We start from the raw sequence: 20,110 nt of genomic DNA on the forward strand, positions 1-20,110 counted from the left end.
TGCTGGTCGCGGCTTGTCGTTGCAGCTGCGACAACCCGACACGCTTCTTACGCGTCTTTGACCTCGAGTACATTTGCATCCGATACACTTCCTGCGTAAGTAGTCTCCTGAAGCGCTCGCACATTCCTGTCCGTCGATGAGTCATGAGTCATGCTGATAAGCGTTTGTTGACCTTCGCAGCGTTGCCTCCCAAAGGCTTTCTCTACAACCCTGCAGACCCGGCCTGAGCGTGATTTTCGTTGCAGGTTGACCATATTGTCAGACCCGTTCTCAGACCTTGCTGAGGCCTCTGAGAGCGGTCACCTTCTCCAAACCATACTGCCTCTTAGCAGGCAGACCCTCCATTTGAATGCCACCGGCAGCTTCGGACGATTTGTTTCGCCAGCAGAGCCGGTCCCCAGGTGACACCATTCCTCCCGAGGATAATACCCGTTTGAACCTGGAGCATGAACTCGGGGGAAAGAGCAAGAAGAAAGGAAAAAGCGGATCGAAGGCCAAGGCTAAAGCGGCGAAAGCAGCGGCCAAGTCCTCACCGGGCGACCTGTAAGTCCGACATTGCAAGCATAAGTCACTCTACCGCGCGAAACAAAGCTAACAATGGATCAACCTTGTGGTCTACGCTACAGAGAGGAACTCTCACCACCTCTGCTGGCAGAGCCGTCGTCTTGTCCAAATCCTACATTAGAGCCTCCGACTAGTCACAATATTGTGTCCCCCGTTCTCGATGCCTTGGACTCTTTCGGAGATTCCCCAGAGAATGATGTCACCTACCGGACGGATACTTGGGCCAAGTCTATTCCTTTCGGCAAAAGCCCCCCTAATGACGTGACAGATGGTGAATTTGCTAGCGGATCACCGTTTGGGTTTCTCACAAGTCATGATAAAGGCGGGTTCAGCCAGCCTTCATCGGCCTCGCCTTCCAGCAGGACAAGGCCTCTGAGTTATGGACATGGTTACTCTACTAGTAATACGTCCAGGCAGCCGTCTGCAGACCGGCACAAGAGCAATCCTGTCAGCAGCCCATTCAACAACCAGATACCCTTGCCCCATTTGCCGCAGGCCCACTTCTATGGCGCACCAGATATCGAGTTACCCATGTCGTCTGCACAAAGTAGGCCGATCAGTGATGGGGGCTACTCTTTCTGTGCCTTTGATACAATTTTGAGCCAGTGGTTCAAGGCGTCTAGGATAGGGAGCAACGTGCTTCTTGTCGGTACAGACGGTGCTCTAGATATTCTTGCCATAGAAGATCAGAAGACTCGCCTGGTGGGCAAGCTGACGGGCCTGAACGGTCGGGTGATCGAGGCCAAATTGCTGACCAGTACCTCGGCGAATGACCCGAACTTCGCATCCAGACCACATATTGCCGTTGTCACTCATGGACCCTGTTCTGTACCCGATGATGAGGGCCACGCCTCCTCTACCGGTTCCGAAACAAACGAGATCCCAGCTGGTCGACCGTCAATCTCTGGTGGTCGTATCAGCAAGGACGAATTGAAATATTATCAAACAAGAGCCGATGTCTATTCCCTTAGAAATGGAGAGCACATTACAACGCTTCTGACGACACCGCCGGTCCAGTGCTTTGGCAATATTCCAGGAATGCCGTCTTTGGCTCCGCTGCCTGTGGGCAACCTGAAGCTTTACGCTAGTGGCAGTTACGTTATTGTGGCATCCGGGTCAAGTGGAGAAGTCTACACTTATGGCATAGGCAGGTATCAGTGTCTCGGCAAGATGTGGACGAGTATTCAATCAAAGGAATCTCGACGGTACTCGACCTCTTCTAGCTCCACCGATCCAGATGGTTCGCAGTCCGACTCACCTCACGGACCTCCCAACCATGACAACCCAATCGTATCTCTCAGAGGAAGGTGGCTGGCCACGGTTCCGCCATCTACCACTTACAGAGCATCCCTTCGTGCAACGGTTCCTGCAGCTCTCCTACAGGGAAAGACTATTGGACTTGAGACTCGTAGCCCGCCGTCCCGACCAGTAATAACATGCGCTACTGACGTCGGCGAGGGTGAGAGCTTCTTTGGCAAAGTCGCCCGAGGCGTGACACAAGAGCTTATGCGTGGTGCTCGCTGGATGGGTGATCAGGGACTGCAAGCTTGGAACAATTACTGGAACAAAGAGCAGGCACAAAGCGTTTCAACACGTCGATCTCCCAACCTGATGGATTTCTCACCGCAGGGCTACAACATCTTCCCCCCCACGCACTCTCAGGAAACTCAGACCGCATCCCCTGCTGAGCCGGATCTAGTTTCAGTGACGGACTTGCAAAGACTAGAAGAGGGCACTGAGACAAAGAACGCTTTGTTCGGTTCCATGACCACATTTCAAGTGCCCAATGGCTGTAGCTTTCTTTCCTTCTCTCCCAATGGCTTGATGTTGCTTACGGTGAGTAAGAAGGGAGACGTCCAGTATGTTTGGGATCTTCTGCAGGCGAAGTATTGCCGGGCAGGGGCTTTACTCTCCGACGACCCCACATCTGCGCAACCGAGCGTGCGGCAGGTCGCAAGGTTTTCGCGGTTGACAGCATCTCGCATCATCGACGTGGTATGGTGTCCTCCATCCGGTGACAAACTCGCAATCATCACCAGTAAGCCCACGGTGCATGTGTTCGACCTGCCACGATCCGCCTTCCAGTGGCCCCCTTTCCGTCGAGCTAGACCACAGCCTCCCAAGGCCCCTATGAATGATCTTCCAGCTGAGGAGCTGTCTGACCGGGCGGCCGCCGCGAATCCCTTGTCGGCAGCCTTCAAAATGGTTGGAGGTAAGACACAGCCCATCCTCGCCGCAGTGAGGGGTCGTGCACCTTCAACTGGTGCGGCCTTCAACTCGATGGGTGGATTCACGATCCCTTCTACTGCTGGTGTTAGTGGCAAGGCCGTTGCCGCTGGTCTGAGCAAATCAATGGGGGCTGCCGCGACCGGCACGGTCAAAACAGTCAATACATTTCGACATGGTGGTGAGCATCGCCTGCATCTGTCCGGGCTCTCCCGTGACCCAGTTGCATCCCGTGTAACCTGGGTAACCAGCAAGGGCTTGCCCTTCCTGGGGCTTCTAGACGGAGGGTTCTTCCGCCTATATCGAATTAAGCGCTCAGTGTCCGCCAATCGGAATCGGCAGCTGCAGTCAGCGATTGGAGAAAAGGCATTGGAATTTCGACTACCCCCAATTCTGCAGACACCTTGCGGCCCTCTGACCGTTGGGACTCTCGGCGCAGAAACCAACGTCTGGGCTACTATGGCTTTGCCCTCTTCCACTGCCCGTCCCCCAGCGTCATCGAAGCTCAAGTCTCAGCCCCTCTCGCAGGCAGAAATTGAGACCAACACACCATATCAGCCTTTCCACACCGACCAGAGGGTAAACCTTTTTGTTTATTCCGAAATGAATGACGCAGAAACATCGGTCCCCATTGGTCAGTGGGTCTTTGGAGGCTCTTTGCCGACGTCTAAGCTCCACGTCCGTCCTTTCAGCTCCCACAGTGAAGACGATGAGGACGAGATGATGCAGGAGCACCACCAGGGCTTCGGTGGGGAGATGGAAAATCTGATCAGCCTCGGGAACAGTACCGGAAACGTTGAAGAAGTGGTAATCACAACTCGCCGGAAGAAGAAAGCAACTTCAGCCTTGGCCTCGGGCAATGGAGTTGACGACGGATTTTTCGAGGATGACTGTGAAGTCCTGGATTTTGCGCGAGACCGGGTCTGACATCAACATTGGCCGAACATCATATTTTGGAGTGGCATCTCCATGATTGGACTAATCTACAAGTATCTAGACATTACATTGGAATGGGCGTTGGCGTGTTTGGGATTTTGATTTCCACTCTTCTCCGCTTTTACTAATGCCCATTGCATATTACCCTATAGCATTACCATCCACGCCTGCACCAGAGTCAACGATCCTTTGCTGCTCAGGGGATATGAACGACTTGGATGGCAGGACCATTGAACAAAGTCGGGCGCTGGATTCAATCATTGCATCCAAATGAACGTATGCTGCTCTTCTACCGGCGCCCTGTCTGCTCCTCTCGCGAGTTAACATTGCATTCTGAACTGTGTTTCATACTCAATACTGTACTTCAAATCAAATAGATAAGGACTCTGTTCGGGCACCGACTCTTGTATACGTGTTGCAAGCGGCGATCGACTGGACCTGGAGAGTTTTTATTTTGTGTTGATACTTTCGAGGTCGATTCATGGAATGACAAACCTTAATCATCCTTGTACCTGAAGAATGCGGGGGAAGCTCGTGTGGAGAGATGTGTAAGTAGTCACCAAATCAACCACCTATGATGAGTGGCAGCAGTCTCACAGCAGTGGAGTCGATTTGTGTGTAGACCCATTCATGATCGACACCGACTAAACCGATCCACTGCAGATTGGAGCAGTACACGACATAACACCCGTGACACTACAACCACCTGCCTGCCTCCCTGCACTTGTGGTCATCGCTCGTCCTTTGTGAACTGTCCATGCTTTTCACCCGCCTGGTCTTCCTGCTGTGTAGGAAGTGATGAAATCATGGTGGGGTTGGGAGTACAGCACAGCACCTGATTCTTGTAGGCTAATGGGTTGGCACTCGACCTTTTCCAACCTGGAAAACCAATATCATAATAGTACGAAGAACAGGATCTAGAAGGGCAAAGTCAAGATAGGACAAGATGCGACACAGATATGATGGTTATACAACAATACTAGTAGATCTTGCTAAGTGAAGCGCTTGTGGGTAGTATTAGTGACAGACAAATCAAGGTAGTAAGTTATTATGACAACACGAATAAAGTGTGTGTGCAAGAGTAGAAGTAAAAAAAGCAAAGGCTGTGTGTGTGTGTCTGAAGTGTGATATCCCATTAGAGTGCAAAAATAAAAGAACTGTGATTCATGTTTCCCTTCCTGCCCGCCCTCATTCAATCAATTTCCCATATGTACTGAGACAAAAAACGTTTGTGTGTGCCGTTTGATTAGATTTAGGCTTGTGTGATATCTCGTCCCGTCTATTTACAGAACGGGGGAGATTTACAGGGCCCAGGCGGCGAGCACGAAGCCCAAGAGACCGACGGTGGAGACACCCATCTTCAGCTGAGTGATGGCGGCCGAGTTGGAGGTCTCGCTGGAGGAGGCGCCGGTGCTGGTGGCGGTGCTGGTCGAGTCCGAGGAGCCGGACTCTGTTTTGAGGTTGTTAGTGTCATGGATTCAGGTAATGCGGTGATGCCACTAGGGAGAATAGGGAGGGGGGGGGGAACGTACTGCTGGAACCGGTGGAGGAGGACTTGCTGCCGCTGCCGGTTGTGGTGGTACCATCGTTGGAGCTGGCGGTGCTGGCGGAGGAGCCGGCGGTGGCAGTAGCGCTGGACCAGAAGTAGCTGCTCACGCAACGGCTCTGGCAGCTGGCGTAGGCGTCGGTGTCGCTGGTGGACCCGTTACCTTGGGGGCAGGCGGCAACGCAGCTGGTGGTGTCGTTGGCCTGGGAGTCGTTGGGGCACGGGACATTGTAGCACTTGGCAATGCAGCAGATGTCGCTCGAGGCGCCTGTATAGTGGATTAGAATGTGGTGGTTCTATGGCTTGGTTCTGCAGTCAAGGAGGACGGGAGGATGATGGTTATGGAGGTAGGAGATGGTTCGAGTAGAGATGTATACGTACAGGACTCGGCGCACTTGGCCTGAGCAGTGAGACTGGCAGTCGCGGTGGCAGCGCTGGCAGTGGAGGTGGAGTTGGTGTCCTGGGCCACGGCGAGCACCAGGAGAGAGGAGAGAGCGAGGGCGCTGTTGAACTTCATCTTGACAGTAGATGTGATTGATGTAGAGACAGACGTTAAGTGTACTTTTTGAGAGCCCGAAAGAAGCGAGTAACGAGCGAGCGCAAAGTATGGAATAACGAAAGACTGTTGAGGAGGAAGAGAAGGAGAAAGAGAAGAAAAGAAGAGGAGAGAGAGGAAGAGGAAGAAGAAGATAGAAGTACTCGGTAATTTGTTTGAGAAAGAAAGTAGGCAAAAAAGGAAAAACAAAACAGTGGCGGGAAATTGAATTTAGTGCCTGTTCAGTTAATTCAAGTCCTTCATTCATTCATTCAATCATTCACCAGCAACTCAAGTGATTAGCGGGGTTTCAGCCAGTGGTTGGCCTCCTTTGCATCCAGTGGCACGACTCCTTTAGCAACAACTTGGTTAAGATGCGCTGTTCGGCCTCACCCGACTCGCCGACTGCCTGACAGACGGATTCACTGATTCACTGATTCATAGATTGACTGAACTGATTAGTCCTGCTCAGTCCTGCGCACCCTTACATTAGTGGCAATTCCGACGGCCCCATGCTTGCTTCTCTCCCCCCCTAAGTCTGTCTTTTTGCTTGCCCTTGCTATCTACGATGATCTACGAAGATTCTTCTCTCGAGTGACTGACTGACCTGTTGATACTGAGTAGAAAGACTAGCTTCAGTGACGGAGGTGGCCCCGAATCCGCAAACAGATCTAAAAGAAGTCCGACTCAAAACTCCACTTCGAGTCCACTTTTCCCTCACTCAAAGGAGACAATTTCCCGGTGAAGCGCGAAGGGTGGACAGACCCTTGGGAAATCTGGGGACCAAGCAGCTCCAAGAGGGATCGGCCCCAAAAATAACCCTGGAGTGGCACTACCGTCGCTGTTAGTCTGACTTTAGCCCTCCTTAGTCTCGTTCTGCGTCCACCCATCGCTCAAAGCTCTTATCCGCCTCTTCGCTGGCTGCTCCACACCCAGGGAGAAAACTGGGCGCTGATAAGCCCGGCTCGCTCTTCGCTTGGCTAATTCAAGCCAGAACAATGAGCTGATTGAATGCTCGTGGCAGTGGCAGTGGCCGTGAGCGAAGGTCATGCGGAAAGGTCTGTCAAATCTCTCTGGAGTGCAGCCTGCAGCCTGCATAGTGCAGAGATCCTAATAATAATCTTACAGTGTAGTCTCCTTACGAGCAACCACAAGACCGCTCACAAAAGAAAAGGGCGCTTGCTCGGAACCATCAAGGTGATGGGTGATTAAAGTTCCGTGGCTGCAACACTACGGATCGCTCCTGGTCTCCATTACCCCAAGACCCCCAGATTGATTGGAGCTGCCGTCCCTCATCCCTACAGAATATTGAACCCGGTGTTACACCACAGGATCTTCAGGTGCTGCCTGGCCAAGTTATCAAATCCTGGATTTCCCCGGACATGGCAGAATCTCACACATCAGAGTTTCGATCTTCTACTCCGTATGCTTCTAAGTGTGGTGGCAATTGGAAAGTGCCAAAGTACTCAGTACGGCGTGACTAGTTAGCTTGGTCTGACTTACTGACTTAGTACCAAGGCAACTAACTGCCTTGTCCGCCATTGTGGCTCGTGCTTTACTTATCTTCTTGTTTTGTGTTGTTTGTGGTTGTTTTAGTGAGCACGCTAAATGGATAATTCACCCCAAGTTGGCTCCCTTAATTCAATAATATAGCCCAGAACATGAATGTGAAATTGCGAAGACACACTGGAAGTTTCTAGCACTCAGTAGATAACCAAATTAATGTAAAAAACATCTATCCCACTCGTGGCCATTGCTTGTGGTCAAAGAGACCAACGAAGTTCCACAACATGAGTGGGGTGTGTATACGCGACTTCGGTCAATTGAATCTGACTCTGATGACAGTCCAAGAGCACAATGGTCAGAGCACCTCACAAGTGGTATCTTGACACGCTTTGCCTCGGAAAAAAATGAGGTTTTCGTCTTCGGAGCTGAGTCTTTCCGCTGAATCGAAGTTGAGCGGAGGACGAGCGGTTACGCCAAATTAGGAAGTTATGAGGATTTCATGACTAAGCCAACATGTGATCGCGGTCCCGACGCGTCGCGTTAAGAACATGGCCAGCGCAAACCTGCAGCGGCTTTGATCCCAACGAGCCACGTTGGGTTCGACATGTCTGACCTGGAAGGGGACTCTTCCGACTATTTTGATGATGATCTCAGGGATTTCGTTGTTGACGATGACTCTGATGCCGCAGCCACGCCGACCGAACGGAGTTCTCCCAGGCCGGCCAAGCGCCGTCGCCTGAAAGCCAACAAGCAGAACCTATCACTGCGAAAGATTCAACATGACCGACGTGACACGCGAGAGACCTCACATTATTCTAGCGAAGGCGAGGACGAGGAGTTACGCTCTCCAGAGCGACCATCACATCACTTCCGCGATTCTGAGGAGCCGGAGGCGTATTCCAAGTATAAACTGTTCGTGCCCAAGAACAGAAATGTCCAGGAGAACATCTTCGTCACCCAACTCACGCAACCTCAATCACCTCCAGAGATGATCCGAGGCCCGCGATGGAAGAAGCCGGACCCAGAGTTACCTCCCCCGATGAACGTTCCGGCAACATACGCAGTGAGCGGAAGAGGCGAGTGTGATGAGACCAATGATGAATTTGACGACGATGACGCCCTAAAGGCGGCCATTGAGGCTTCGTTGCAATCATTTGAGAAAGAAAGCTCTAAAGAATTTCACAAGACAGCTCTTAATCACCTAAAGCCTTCATCGTTGGATCGCTCCTCGAGTGAACAGACAGGCGAAGCCATGGATATTCCTGCAGAATTTCTGAACGACATACCGGACGATGCCTTTGACTCCGATCTATCCTTGTCTCCTCCTCCCCCAACTCATGGTCGACTGGTATCAGGCACTTTTACGCAGAGTGTCAATCGTCCACTGGGTGTTCGGCAGACGACTTTATTTGACATGGCAGTCCGGAGTCCAGCAAACCAGCCCCCGCGAGGCGAACAGTTCATGTCACCACCCGAGAAGGTCGAGCCCCCAACACAACACAAATTAAACCAGGAAGCTTTAGATACATGGGTTTATCCCACCAATTTGGGGAAAACCAGAGATTATCAGTTCAACATCGCCCAGAAAGGATTATTCCATAACCTGCTCGTGGCGCTGCCCACTGGTCTAGGTAAAACGTTCATTGCAGCCACCATCATGTTGAATTGGCTACGATGGACCAAAGACGCTCAGATCGTATTTGTCGCGCCTACAAAGCCGCTAGTCGCTCAACAGATAGACGCATGCTTTCAAATCGCAGGAATTCCACGATCCCAGACCACAATGCTCACCGGCGAAGCTGCCCCTGGCATCAGAGCTCAGGAATGGAAGGCGAAACGCGTTTTCTTCATGACACCCCAAACCTTAGTCAACGATCTCAAGACCGGGATTGCAGATCCTAAGCGCATCGTTTTGCTTGTTGTAGACGAGGCGCATCGCGCCACAGGAGGGTATGCCTACGTGGAGGTTGTGAAATTTCTTCGACGCTACAATCAAAGTTTCCGTGTCCTCGCTTTAACTGCAACGCCTGGCTCTACGGTGGAAGCTGTCCAGGCAGTGATTGATGGGCTGGATATCTCCCGAGTTGAGATCCGCACAGAACAATCCCTCGATATCCGGGAATATGTTCATGCAAAGGACATAGAAGTGCAAACATTCCAGAATTCCGAGGAAATGGTTCTGTGCATGGATCTATTGACGAAGACACTCCAACCTTTAGTTGACCAGCTTCGGAGTCTCAATGCTTACTGGGGCCGTGATCCTATGGGACTTACTGCATTCGGATTGACAAAAGCCAGACAGCAGTGGATGATGTCGGACGTTGGTCGGAATGCACATTTCGGGTTGAAGGGCAAAGTGAATACGATCTTCACCGTTCTTGCCAGCCTTGCCCATGGGATCGATCTCTTAAAATATCACGGAATCACTCCGTTTTACCGCCACCTTGCGCATTTTCAGTCCAATACTGATGGGCAGAAGGGTGGGAAATATCAACGACAAGTTGTTCAGGATGAGAGCTTCAAGAAACTTATGAACCATTTGCAACCGTGGACTAAGAGCCCAGAATTCATTGGCCACCCCAAGCTGGAATACTTGAAGCAGGTTGTCTTGAACCATTTCATGGACGCGGGCGAAGGTGCGGGTACAGGCGAGGACCAGGCGAAACCAGCAACCAGAGTGATGATCTTCGTGCATTTTCGAGACAGCGCCGAAGAGGTAACGCGAGTCCTCAAAAGGTACGAGCCGATGATCCGACCCCATGTTTTTGTTGGACAGAGTAGCGCCAAGGGCTCAGAAGGAATGAACCAGAAAACTCAACTCGACATTGTGCAGAAGTTCAAGAACGGCACTTACAACACAATCGTTGCAACCTCGATCGGTGAGGAGGGTTTGGATATCGGCGAGGTCGACCTGATCGTCTGTTACGACTCGTCCGCGTCACCAATTCGCATGCTTCAACGCATGGGACGTACTGGCCGGAAGCGAGCGGGTAACATTGTGTTGCTTCTGATGCAAGGCAAGGAGGAAGAGTCCTATATTAAGGCAAAGGACAACTACGAGAAGATGCAACAGATGATTGCTAGCGGCACCCGATTTACTTTTCATGAAGACCAGTCCCCTCGTATCCTTCCCTCGGGGATCCGGCCTGTAGCTGATAAACGGGCGATTGAAATACCCGAGGAAAATACTGTGCGAGAGCTGCCTGAGCCTAAGCGGAAAGGCCGACCTCCAAAGAGGCCACCCAAGAAATTCCATATGCCAGATAATGTGGAAACAGGCTTCACGAAAGCGTCCAGCTTGGCTGAAGGCGGCAAGCGTAGGGAAGCAAAGAAAAGTAAGGCTCGCACGCCTACTCCAGAGCCCGTTGATCTCCCGGCACTCCAAGATGTCCTGCTTACTCCAGCGCAGCAAAACGAGCTTGATGTTCATTACAGCAAGGCAGGACAGTCCGATGCACCGTCAATCTGCAATCCTCGAACTGACGCTTTCCCGCGCCTTCAGCTCGCTCCCCGGCCTACTAAAGCAGTACAACATGGGTCTCTGACCCGCCGCATGATTGGGACCCTGCAGAAAATGGATCGAGTTTCCGCGGACTGCGAGCAGCAATACCGGCGTGTCTTAGCGCTGAGCCCGGACAAGTATGAGGATATTCCAGGCACCACCGGCGACATGAGCAGCCGTGATTGTGGTGCCAGGCGCACACAGCGCACAGTGTCTGATTTTGTTCTCCCCATGAAACGCGAGACCAATGGGGAAAGGGATGTCTCGAATCCACCGCCGAGGAATTTGGAGCACCAGCTCCCGGCTGTAGATTCAGCAGCAGACGATTCATTATTCTGCTCACAAATGACGGAGGACATGGGTGAAGACTTTCCTGACATGTCTACACTTTTGGACAGAAGCGTTGAGAAAAAGCGGCGGAGCCGCCAATTCGTCATGAGCGATGATAGCGATGATTGATGGTGGACTTTCCTATTTGGTTAAGTGCCAGTCCGCATTGGATGTTGCTTTTCGACAGGATATAACCTTCGATTGGTAGAAAAGGCTGGCCTGCCTTTTTTCCCCTGGGCATCCGTTCTATGACCCTCCAATGTACTCGCCATAGTAGGCCACGGAGAGCTCATTCAGCGTGACGAATACCATACTGCCTCTCTCGACCATGAACTTGATGCCAGCTTTAGCCTGCATATCGGGATGGCCTGCATCAGCTTATGGCCTTCTCACATAACACGTTTAGCCGATTGAGTGTCCACCGAATTGAATATTGAAGAGAGTTCACAGCACCATAAATTGGAAGCCACAGAAAGTCTCAATGAAGCTGATTTGTCTAGTCTGTGTTTCTAATTTGCTATGTTCGGGGCCGTTACGTTCATACGAAACCGTCTTACCAGAAACCAGAAGCCCTTTTACTGCAGTGTCTACCAGGCGAGAGATTGTGAGCGACATTCCATACGGCTACCTAACTTGCCTGCGGTGGTGTTATCAGTGGAGATAGCCCGGTGCGATACTCTAGTGTAGCTGCGGAGTCGTCTACACACTCCTCTGGGCAGGTCACTGTGACCCTGAGTATGTACCTCATAGACACAGATAGATATTTCAAGAAATGATACTTGTTCGATTTCCACTTGCCTATCTTTGCCTTGATCACTTCTGTGATGCTTATTCCACATCAGTAGGCTGCTATCATTGAAGAGCCAGAAAAGGACAGGTGCCTCTCTGAAAGCAAGGCATCTTCCTGTAATGGTCTGTAAAAGCCCTCCATAACAATTTTGACCTTGACCTGATAGTAGCAGACCTTTGTTGAGGCTCTTTTCAAGCATGAACAAGGCAAGTAACTGTATACTTGACTCGAGTGATAACTTAAGGGGCAGGCATTGATCGACCCGCTTTCTCCAACCAGCCGCGCTACACCGCTTACAGTGATCCACCGTCACTCCCCCCCCGGGCTGGAAAGGTAAGGTAACTGGGAAAGTAAACAGCAACCTAAACACTACAGTTTGATTTCAGCAACCCTTCACAATCATGGCTGATGCGCAATTTGATAGTGCGCTGTAAGTGTGTCCCGGCTGAACCCTTCATTCAACCCTTCACCTTCCTCCAAATCTCCCAAACAAGCTCCCCTCTCTGTCCGCATCGGCGAAGGTCAGCCCCTCGCCGTGCAACCCCGCTTGCAGCATTCCGCTGACCACCAGCATCGTGCTGCTTCTAGGGACCTCCTCCGGCGCCTCAACCCCCGCGACACCAAGCAGAACTTACAGGCAATCACCACCATTGTCCCTGACCTGACCGAAGATCTCTTATCGTCCGTTGATCAGCCCCTGGAGATCCGCCGCTGCCCCAAGACAAACCGGGATTACTTGCTCTGCGACTACAACCGGGATGGCGACAGCTACCGGTCACCCTGGAGCAACGAATTCGACCCCCCTCTCGATGACGGAACAGTGCCCAGTGAGCGGGTGAGAAAGCTCGAGGTTGCTGCCAACGAGGCCTTCGATGTCTACCGGGAGCTATACTACGAGGGCGGCGTGGGGAGCGTGTACTTCTGGGACTTGGACGATGGGTTTGCGGGCGTGATTCTGCTCAAGAAGGGTGCGTCGGCTTCTATCTCCTATACTCAACAGTCAGAGGGCTCGTGGAGCTTGGTTGCAGGAAGTGGGGGCATTTAAATGCTGGTTCGGCTCGTTGCTAACGCGATGTGGTTCGGCCATAGGAGTCACCCCTGGTGCGAAGAGCTCGGGAGAGTGGGACAGCATCCACGTCTTCGAGGCTACTGATAGAGCTCGCATGTCCCACTACAAACTGACTAGCACGGTCATCCTCCATCTGGCGAATGAGTCCGAGGCTCTGGGTGAGATGGACCTCAGCGGGAACATGACCCGCCAGGTCGAGGTCGATTTGCCCGTCGAGTCGGATGCAAGCCACGTTGCAAACGTTGGCCGGCTTGTGGAGGATATGGAGTTGAAGATGAGGAATCTGCTGCGTATGTGTTTATAACTCTCTGCACCCAGACCCAGGCGCATACTGTACGGGACGAAGGCTAATGTGGACATTCTTGCAGAGGAGGTATACTTTGGCAAGGCCAAGGATGTTGTCGGTGAACTGCGTAGTGAGTTCTCCTGCTGCGGAAATGCATGGTACCGTAATACTGACATGTTGCAGGTCTTTCGTCCTTGACGGAGGCGAACAAGGAGCGGGCTAATCACGCCGAGATGATCAGATCCATGCAGCGGTAGCCGCATTCATTGCTTGGAGTTGTAAAAGCAAGAGGATCTTTTACCTGTCAACATCATCTAGACGTTCGTCTTTCTATCCCGTGAGTTTGCCATTCACTTGATTGTATGTAGTTTTAAGGTTCCTGGGGATCCGATCATAGTTTGACTCTGGCGCTTTTAGTGTAAGGATTTTACTTGAGCCTAGCAATGGCTCAAAGCTTCGTCGTGCGGAATAAGCACAGTTGTATAAATAAGCTTGGGTATCATAGACTCGTATTTTTAACAAACCATTGTCCACGCGAATAGTTGTTGAGATCCTCCATTCGTCGACACCCGAATGCAGAGATCCGGAGTATCTGCTCAAAAGCATGCATGTGCCTGCTTCAGGCCATCGTTCATCAGTCCATCTCCATGTCTTCCTGTCCATCCTCCGTTTTCAACCCATGTCCAGCGGTTGCCGACGAAGGCCCATGCCGAGCGAGCTGCTCGACAAACTCCCTTGCCGCAGCCCACAGCTCTGCCTCTTTATCCTTCCCGACCGTGTCCTTTCGACTGTTGAGCCAGCTCACATCCAACGGGTTTGACAATGCGGCCGCCGCTGCCGCACCAGCGCCTGCCAACTCGCCTGTGCGGGAGTTCGTTGCCGTCGCGGCCGTCTCCGGCGCGAGAATCCCGGCCTCCTCGAGGGCGTACACCTGTCGTCGCAGTCGGACATCAATGGACGATAGAAGCGCAAAGTACTGCGATGTGGCCTCTTTGAAGCGTGTTTTGTGGGCGGCTAAGGAGTTGTTCTCCGCAGGCGAGTCGGTGGTTCGGGTGTTGGTAAGGGCTTGGATAGCGAGACCGGCGGAGTGGATCAGTTGTGCGACATCCTTAACACAGTTCCAATTAATACAAGATTCCAGATAGTGTTGCAGTGCTGGTAGTCGGTAGTTTGAGCTCCATTCTCGAGTAGGATGCACGTTGTCGCAGGTCTAGCTTCTCCAGATGGTAGGTAGCTTACCTTGTCGATCTCATTAAGCTGCCGAATGCGATCGGCGGAAGTAAAGATTTGGTCCGGAGACCTAGAATCGTTGCCCGACTCGGCCATGGTGCTCTGAACAGTGTAAGGCACAGTGTGAATTGCAGCAGCAAGCCAGTGATTGCTCTTGATGATGATAGGTGCATCAACGGGGCACAGTGCAATCTACCGAGCCTATCATCACGTGATGAGACCAGGGCCAGCAACACGCTAGTGCACAAAAGGGTTAGTGTTCTCGAGCTGCGGACTTCGCAAAACCTCCGGGTTGAATCGCATCCCGAACTGCTTCCCTCCCCGTCCGCGTGTCGGTCTCTTCCTCTCTCTCTTTGCTAGCCTTCTGAGCGCCGTCGCATCTTTCTCTTATTCGAACTGGACCTCCTCCGCTCGGCATATAGGAGCTCTTGTGCCCCCCGTTGAATCGACCCTATCAAATCATCCAGCAGCCATGTCTGCGCCAGGCGGGGCCCCGAGCCCAGCTCCCCGAAGTGGAAGTATGGGGCCCGGTCCAGGTGGGATGTCGATGCCTCCTCAACAACCCATGACCAACACTGGCCCTGTGACGCCTGGCCCCCCTGCTCCGCCGCCGCCGCCGCCGGGGGGACCGATGTCGCAGCAAAATCTCAATCAAATAGTATGTATTCGTCTCTCGTTCCTGGTCTGTTGTGCTCTGTGCCGCGGAAGGTGGTTCTTGCGGAGATGGGGGTGTTGTGCGGGTTCAGGCATGTTATTGTGCATTCACTTTGCAGACGTCGCCGTGAAGGTGCCGTGAAGGTGCCGTGAGGGTGCTTTGAATTTCGTACCGTTCAACGGCTATTGTCTTTATTCACAAAGAGAGAGAAGCCAGTGAAGACGTTAAACGTGTGACACTGGTTGTCCTTTGGGCTCTAAGTGTTGCTGGATCTCATCGTCTCTTCAACTAAGAAGGCCCTTGCTGTGATGTCTACATTTGATGATATCAACCAAAGTCTCTTATAATTGCTTCGCCAAATACTGACACAGATGTCTGAAAAACAGGTCATTGACTACTTGGCCAAGAAAGGCTATAGTCGCACAGAGGCTATGCTGCGCATAGAATCGGCGCATCAAGAGATTGATGGCCGCCCGCCGATGCCCCCTCTTGGCGAAGATGCGCGTCCTAAGTACCGACTTGGCTTCGGTAAGTTCGTCCTACCCTTTTCTCTCATTTGTCTAACGCTGTTATAGATTTGCTTAAGGTCTGGGTTGAAGATAACTTGGATCTTTACAAGGTATGCCCTTCATACTAAGGCCTGCAGTTAAATCATGCTTACAAGCACTCGACAGCCTGAACTCAGACGTGTGCTGTGGCCGCTCTTTGTCTACACCTTCCTCAACATGGTGTCCTCATTTAAGCCTCAAGAGGCGAAGCAATTTTTCGACATGAACAAGAACCTCTTCTTGCCGGAGCACACAGAAGATGTTCGCGCTTTGGAGCCCATCAGTCTCCCGGAACATGTTCAGGACAACGCTACTGCCAAACTCTATAGAACCAACAAATACCGCTTGGTCCTCAGCAACCCGGCATTCTCAAACCTCATGCAATTCTTAGAAAGCAAGCAGAAAGAGGGCGGATCTGATATGACTGCAATCCTGAGCAGTTACTGTACCATCATCACAAAAGAGCGCACGTCCGACGACCGATTTAGTTTCGCCGCCATGCTCGGCCAAAGTGATGGCACCCAGACATTTCCCAGCGAAGATGAGGGTATTCCCGGTCACCACCCCGGGTCTGCTTACACCGGAGATAATCCGAACATGGCCGGAACCTTGCCTAGACTGAAGCTTGGAAAATTACCACTTGAGTCGACCCTGGAGACTGACGTACGCGGCGAGCTCGCGGATGAAGACGCCAAGCATCCTCCGGGCCCGGGGCAAAACACTTTGATTCAAGAGTTCGAGCAGATGATCAAGAAAGAGGACGACGAAGAAGCGCCTACTCGCGCTGATATCCCCTATCCCCCATCGACCGCCCGAGACGTCGCGATCGAGGTCCAAAAGGTCAAAGAGAACCGCGACAGGTTTAGGATCGAAGGTAGAACCGGTGGTGTCGGGCCGGCCGTTAGTGTCTGCATGTTTACATTCCATAATACCTACGATGGGTAAGTAGTGCCTACCTTCGTGCTTGTCATGATATCCCGCGACTGACTGTATCCAGCGTCAACTGCCTGGACTTCTCCGATGACCTTATGCTCGTTGCGGCTGGTATGCAGGAGTCCTATATTCGGGTCTGGAGCATGGATGGGAAGAAGATCCAGTCGACGTACGACAATGTGGATGATGCGCCCTCGAATTCTCGTCGCCTGATTGGACATGCTGGACCTGTCTATTCTGTAGCATTCGCGCCTTCCATCACGCGTGCCGACAATGCCATTGCGCCGACTAATGCCCGTTGGTTGCTCTCTTCGTCAGCCGATCGAACTATCCGTCTCTGGTCTCTGGATCTGTGGCAATGCATGGTAGTTTACAAGGGCCACGATCAGCCCGTTTGGGATTTGCAGTGGGGCCCATTCGGTCACTACTTCGTGTCCGGTGGCCATGACAAGACCGCACGCCTCTGGGTCACCGACCACATCCGTCAACAACGTATCTTCGTCGGACACGACCAGGATGTCGACTGCGTCTGCTTCCACCCCAACTCGGCATATATTTTCACCGGTAGCTCCGATCACACCGTGCGCATGTGGGCCGTGACTACGGGAAATGCCGTCCGTATGTTCACTGGCCACACAGGAAACATCACAGCTCTGTCGTGTAGCCGTGATGGAAAGCTCCTCGCATCGGCTGATGACCACGGGTCGATCCTTCTCTGGGACCTAGCCCCAGGACGACTTCTCAAGCGCATGCGCGGTCATGGCAAGGGTGGCATCTGGTCCCTTAGCTGGAGCGTAGAATCGAATATTTTAGTCTCTGGCGGTGCTGACGGTACAGTCCGTGTCTGGGACGTGGCTGGTCCTGCACAGGATCCGTCTCAGGGTCGGGTTGTCGGTGAGGGCGGCGCGGGAACCAAGGTCGACGGCGGCAATCCTCCTGCGGCCAGCACACAAGCCTCCAGCTCCGTTGGACCTGGCATTGGAAGCAAGAAGAAGGGCAAGGATGTGGTCGTAACACCTGACCAGATCAGCGCGTTCCCGACCAAGAAAAGTCCAGTATACAAGGTCAAGTTCACCAATATGAATCTGATCATGGCTGGAGGTGCTTATCTTCCTTGAAAGGGGTCGACGGAGGAGAAGGGTTGTGTGATTTGCATGCACAGTGGCGCCAGATACCCGTTTCTCTTTTTCTTTTTGTCTTTATTTATTTCTATCTTATCACCTCAATCTGCTTTTCTGTCGAGACATCCTGTCTTCTCCCTGATTTGCATTACCGCATGTACTCGTTAGTGATTTGGCTGGATGATTTGGCGGCGTCCTGGATGCAAAATGCGAAATGGGATGGCCGGTGGGCTTTTGGTGTTTATTTGGCAGGCAGCATTATGTTTCAAAGTTGGAGCCGGGGGGGCTTGTTGAAGAAACCAGAACACAACAATACAGATCTCATTATCTTCTGTACACTTTTTTCTTCATACCTGAATTTGCACCTATACACAGATAACCCCTCTCAACAGAACATACAAGACATACACTCTAGTCGTATATACCTTCTACACCCTCTTGAAGGCCCCAACTCCAGAGCCTAGCCCAGCGCCGTCCCCTTTGCTCATGGCCGCCTGCGCCTGCATGTCCGCCACCTTGGGCGGCAGCACCAATGCACTTCGATCATTCCTCTTGTAGAAGTCCACCAGAATCTGCGCCGTCTTGGCTGGCTGGTCTTCCTGAATGAAATGGCCCGCTTCCGGCAGAACCTGTAATTGGTATTTGCCTAAAGTTTCATCAATCAATTGTTTAATGTTAGCTCTCTTTTCTTCTCAAGCCAAAACCTTTACTCGAATCACGTTACTGCAGGAAAGAACGAGTCACTGGGAATGGACAGAAAGGGGGGAGGGGGGATTTTTAAGCGTTACCTTGCATCTGCCCGATCATCAACTCCTTATCGAGCCGATCCGTCCCCGCCAGCAGGAGGAGTTTGCCGCCGCGCGCATCGAGGAACTTCCGACTCAGGCTGATGAACCAGTTCTCCCAGAAGGGCTTGGTCTCGGACAGGTTGGTGCGCCAAACCCAGGGTTTGGTGGGGTCTGTCGGGGTGGGTTGTTCGTAGAGAAGGGAGGGGACGGAGATGCGGGCGGAGGTTTTGTTGCGGATGGTGCGCGAGCGAGTGCTTTTGGTCCCGTCCCGGGACATTATAATTAGAAGGCCACTTGGAGAAGGGCGATTTGGGACGGGGTTGGTTTTGACTTACTGCCATTCTATGCCGGAGGCTATGGAAGGGAAGCGGGAGGGTCGGGTCAAGAGATATGTTTCCATGCTTTGGAGGGCGTCCATTGCGGATCCTGTTTTTGGGAGTGGTCAGGTTTACTTTCTTCAGTGGCTTTGCCTCTTGAGCTGAGGGCAATGACGACGGTGGTGGTGATGATGAAGCCCGGCGAAGAGTCAGGGTAGGGGTATGTGGTTGCGTAGGACGTACCTTCAACAACATCCAGAACGGCATAGGCCAATACTTTCGACCCTAAATCGCCGGTCTTTGCGACGTCGGTTATCACGGCGCCGCCTAGGCTGTGCCCGACGAGGATCAGGTCTGGGAGACCGTCCCAGCCCATCTGGCGCTGGGTTTCGCGGACGACGAAGACGAGATCCCGGTTGAGGGTCTCCAGGCTGAGATCGAGAGCGGGTGAGCCGTCTTCTTTCTGAGGGGCCCTGTCGTTCCCCTCGTCGTCGGCGGGGGAGGCTGTCGTCACGACCGTGCTGCCGTGGTGACGAGCATCGAGCGATAAGATGCCTGCTTTGGGGAGGAGCTTGCGGATCTCTTCGGCGCACGCGGCGAACGAAAGACCTGAGGAGCCGGCGCCGTGGTGCATCACGAAGAGCGGACTGCCGGAGTCGGCGGGGGGCGTGAGGTATACATGGTGGATGATGCGCGTGTTGGTGCTGGGGTCGACCTGAGTGAGATGCAGGTCTTTAGTGAAGAACTCGGTCCAGCTTAAGCTTGTTTGAGGGGATCTGAAGAGGCATTAGATGGTTGTGAAGCACTGGCTCTGCTAAATGGATGAACTCCTTACCCGCGACCACCATTTGGTCTGGCGAATAGATTGCGACTGGGTGAAGGGATTATCGTGCCAGTGGATGAAGCGGAGGAGTAGTCCTCATCGTGACTGGACTCTCCCTGCTCCTCGTTGAGGGGGAACATGAAAGAGGACGGAGTCGCGGACAGAATGTTAGGGGGTAGCTGGTGCGAGAGCTTGGCCAATTTCGATTTGGCGAAGGATTTCTGCAAGTCGCTCATGAATGTGATTGGGCTTCTGCTGTCTGACAAGGGGGAAATACTGCCACTGGCAGAGTTGCTATGTAGGTTCGATCAACACAAGGATATGATGCGCAACAGCAGACAACGGAGTGGAGCATGCGGTGGTGCGGTGTAGTCTGAATTGTGGGGATTGAGTGGCCCCGCCAAG

General features: G+C 52.5%; 6 protein-coding genes across 6 annotated transcripts; 3 read left to right on the forward strand and 3 right to left on the reverse strand.

The window, feature by feature from the left end:
* Positions 1 to 62: 62 nt before the first annotated feature.
* BO86DRAFT_70057 (uncharacterized protein) lies at positions 63 to 3,792 on the forward strand. Its single transcript, XM_025677581.1, has 3 exons — positions 63 to 95; positions 196 to 543; positions 627 to 3,792. The coding sequence occupies exons 2-3, from the start codon at positions 350 to 352 to the stop codon at positions 3,715 to 3,717; spliced, it is 3,285 nt and encodes a 1,094-aa protein (XP_025528402.1). The 5' UTR covers positions 63 to 95; positions 196 to 349; the 3' UTR covers positions 3,718 to 3,792.
* Positions 3,793 to 5,027: 1,235 nt separating this feature from the next.
* On the reverse strand, positions 5,028 to 5,789 carry BO86DRAFT_398838 (uncharacterized protein; the record flags this gene model as incomplete). Its single annotated transcript, XM_025673576.1, has 3 exons — positions 5,028 to 5,176; positions 5,259 to 5,540; positions 5,654 to 5,789. The coding sequence occupies 3 exons, from the start codon at positions 5,787 to 5,789 to the stop codon at positions 5,028 to 5,030; spliced, it is 567 nt and encodes a 188-aa protein (XP_025528403.1).
* Positions 5,790 to 7,917: 2,128 nt separating this feature from the next.
* Positions 7,918 to 12,980, forward strand: mph1 (3'-5' DNA helicase; the record flags this gene model as incomplete). Its single annotated transcript, XM_025675074.1, has 4 exons — positions 7,918 to 8,701; positions 8,735 to 8,793; positions 8,827 to 10,952; positions 12,371 to 12,980. 4 exons carry the CDS (start codon positions 7,918 to 7,920, stop codon positions 12,978 to 12,980), a joined length of 3,579 nt encoding a protein of 1,192 aa, XP_025528404.1.
* Positions 12,981 to 13,798: 818 nt separating this feature from the next.
* BO86DRAFT_388677 (mediator of RNA polymerase II transcription subunit 11) lies at positions 13,799 to 14,665 on the reverse strand. The gene is made up of 2 exons (XM_025671915.1): positions 14,530 to 14,665; positions 13,799 to 14,398 (listed from the first exon to the last, which is right to left on the reverse strand). The coding sequence occupies exons 1-2, from the start codon at positions 14,614 to 14,616 to the stop codon at positions 13,925 to 13,927; spliced, it is 561 nt and encodes a 186-aa protein (XP_025528405.1). The 5' UTR covers positions 14,617 to 14,665; the 3' UTR covers positions 13,799 to 13,924.
* Positions 14,666 to 14,851: 186 nt separating this feature from the next.
* BO86DRAFT_447715 (putative transcription initiation factor TFIID subunit) lies at positions 14,852 to 18,082 on the forward strand. Its single transcript, XM_025676601.1, has 5 exons — positions 14,852 to 15,178; positions 15,562 to 15,703; positions 15,751 to 15,794; positions 15,850 to 16,664; positions 16,721 to 18,082. Exons 1-5 carry the CDS (start codon positions 14,993 to 14,995, stop codon positions 17,772 to 17,774), a joined length of 2,241 nt encoding a protein of 746 aa, XP_025528406.1. The 5' UTR covers positions 14,852 to 14,992; the 3' UTR covers positions 17,775 to 18,082.
* Positions 17,883 to 19,941, reverse strand: ppe1 (putative ribosomal protein/carboxylic ester hydrolase (Ppe1); the record flags this gene model as incomplete). The annotated part of the gene is made up of 6 exons (XM_025675578.1): positions 17,883 to 18,423; positions 18,566 to 18,819; positions 18,901 to 18,991; positions 19,126 to 19,658; positions 19,718 to 19,810; positions 19,856 to 19,941. 6 exons carry the CDS (start codon positions 19,939 to 19,941, stop codon positions 18,206 to 18,208), a joined length of 1,275 nt encoding a protein of 424 aa, XP_025528407.1. The 3' UTR covers positions 17,883 to 18,205.
* Positions 19,942 to 20,110: the final 169 nt, after the last annotated feature.

Source organism: Aspergillus japonicus (assembly GCF_003184785.1).
Source record: "Aspergillus japonicus CBS 114.51 unplaced genomic scaffold BO86scaffold_19, whole genome shotgun sequence".
Lineage (NCBI taxonomy): Eukaryota > Fungi > Ascomycota > Eurotiomycetes > Eurotiales > Aspergillaceae > Aspergillus > Aspergillus japonicus.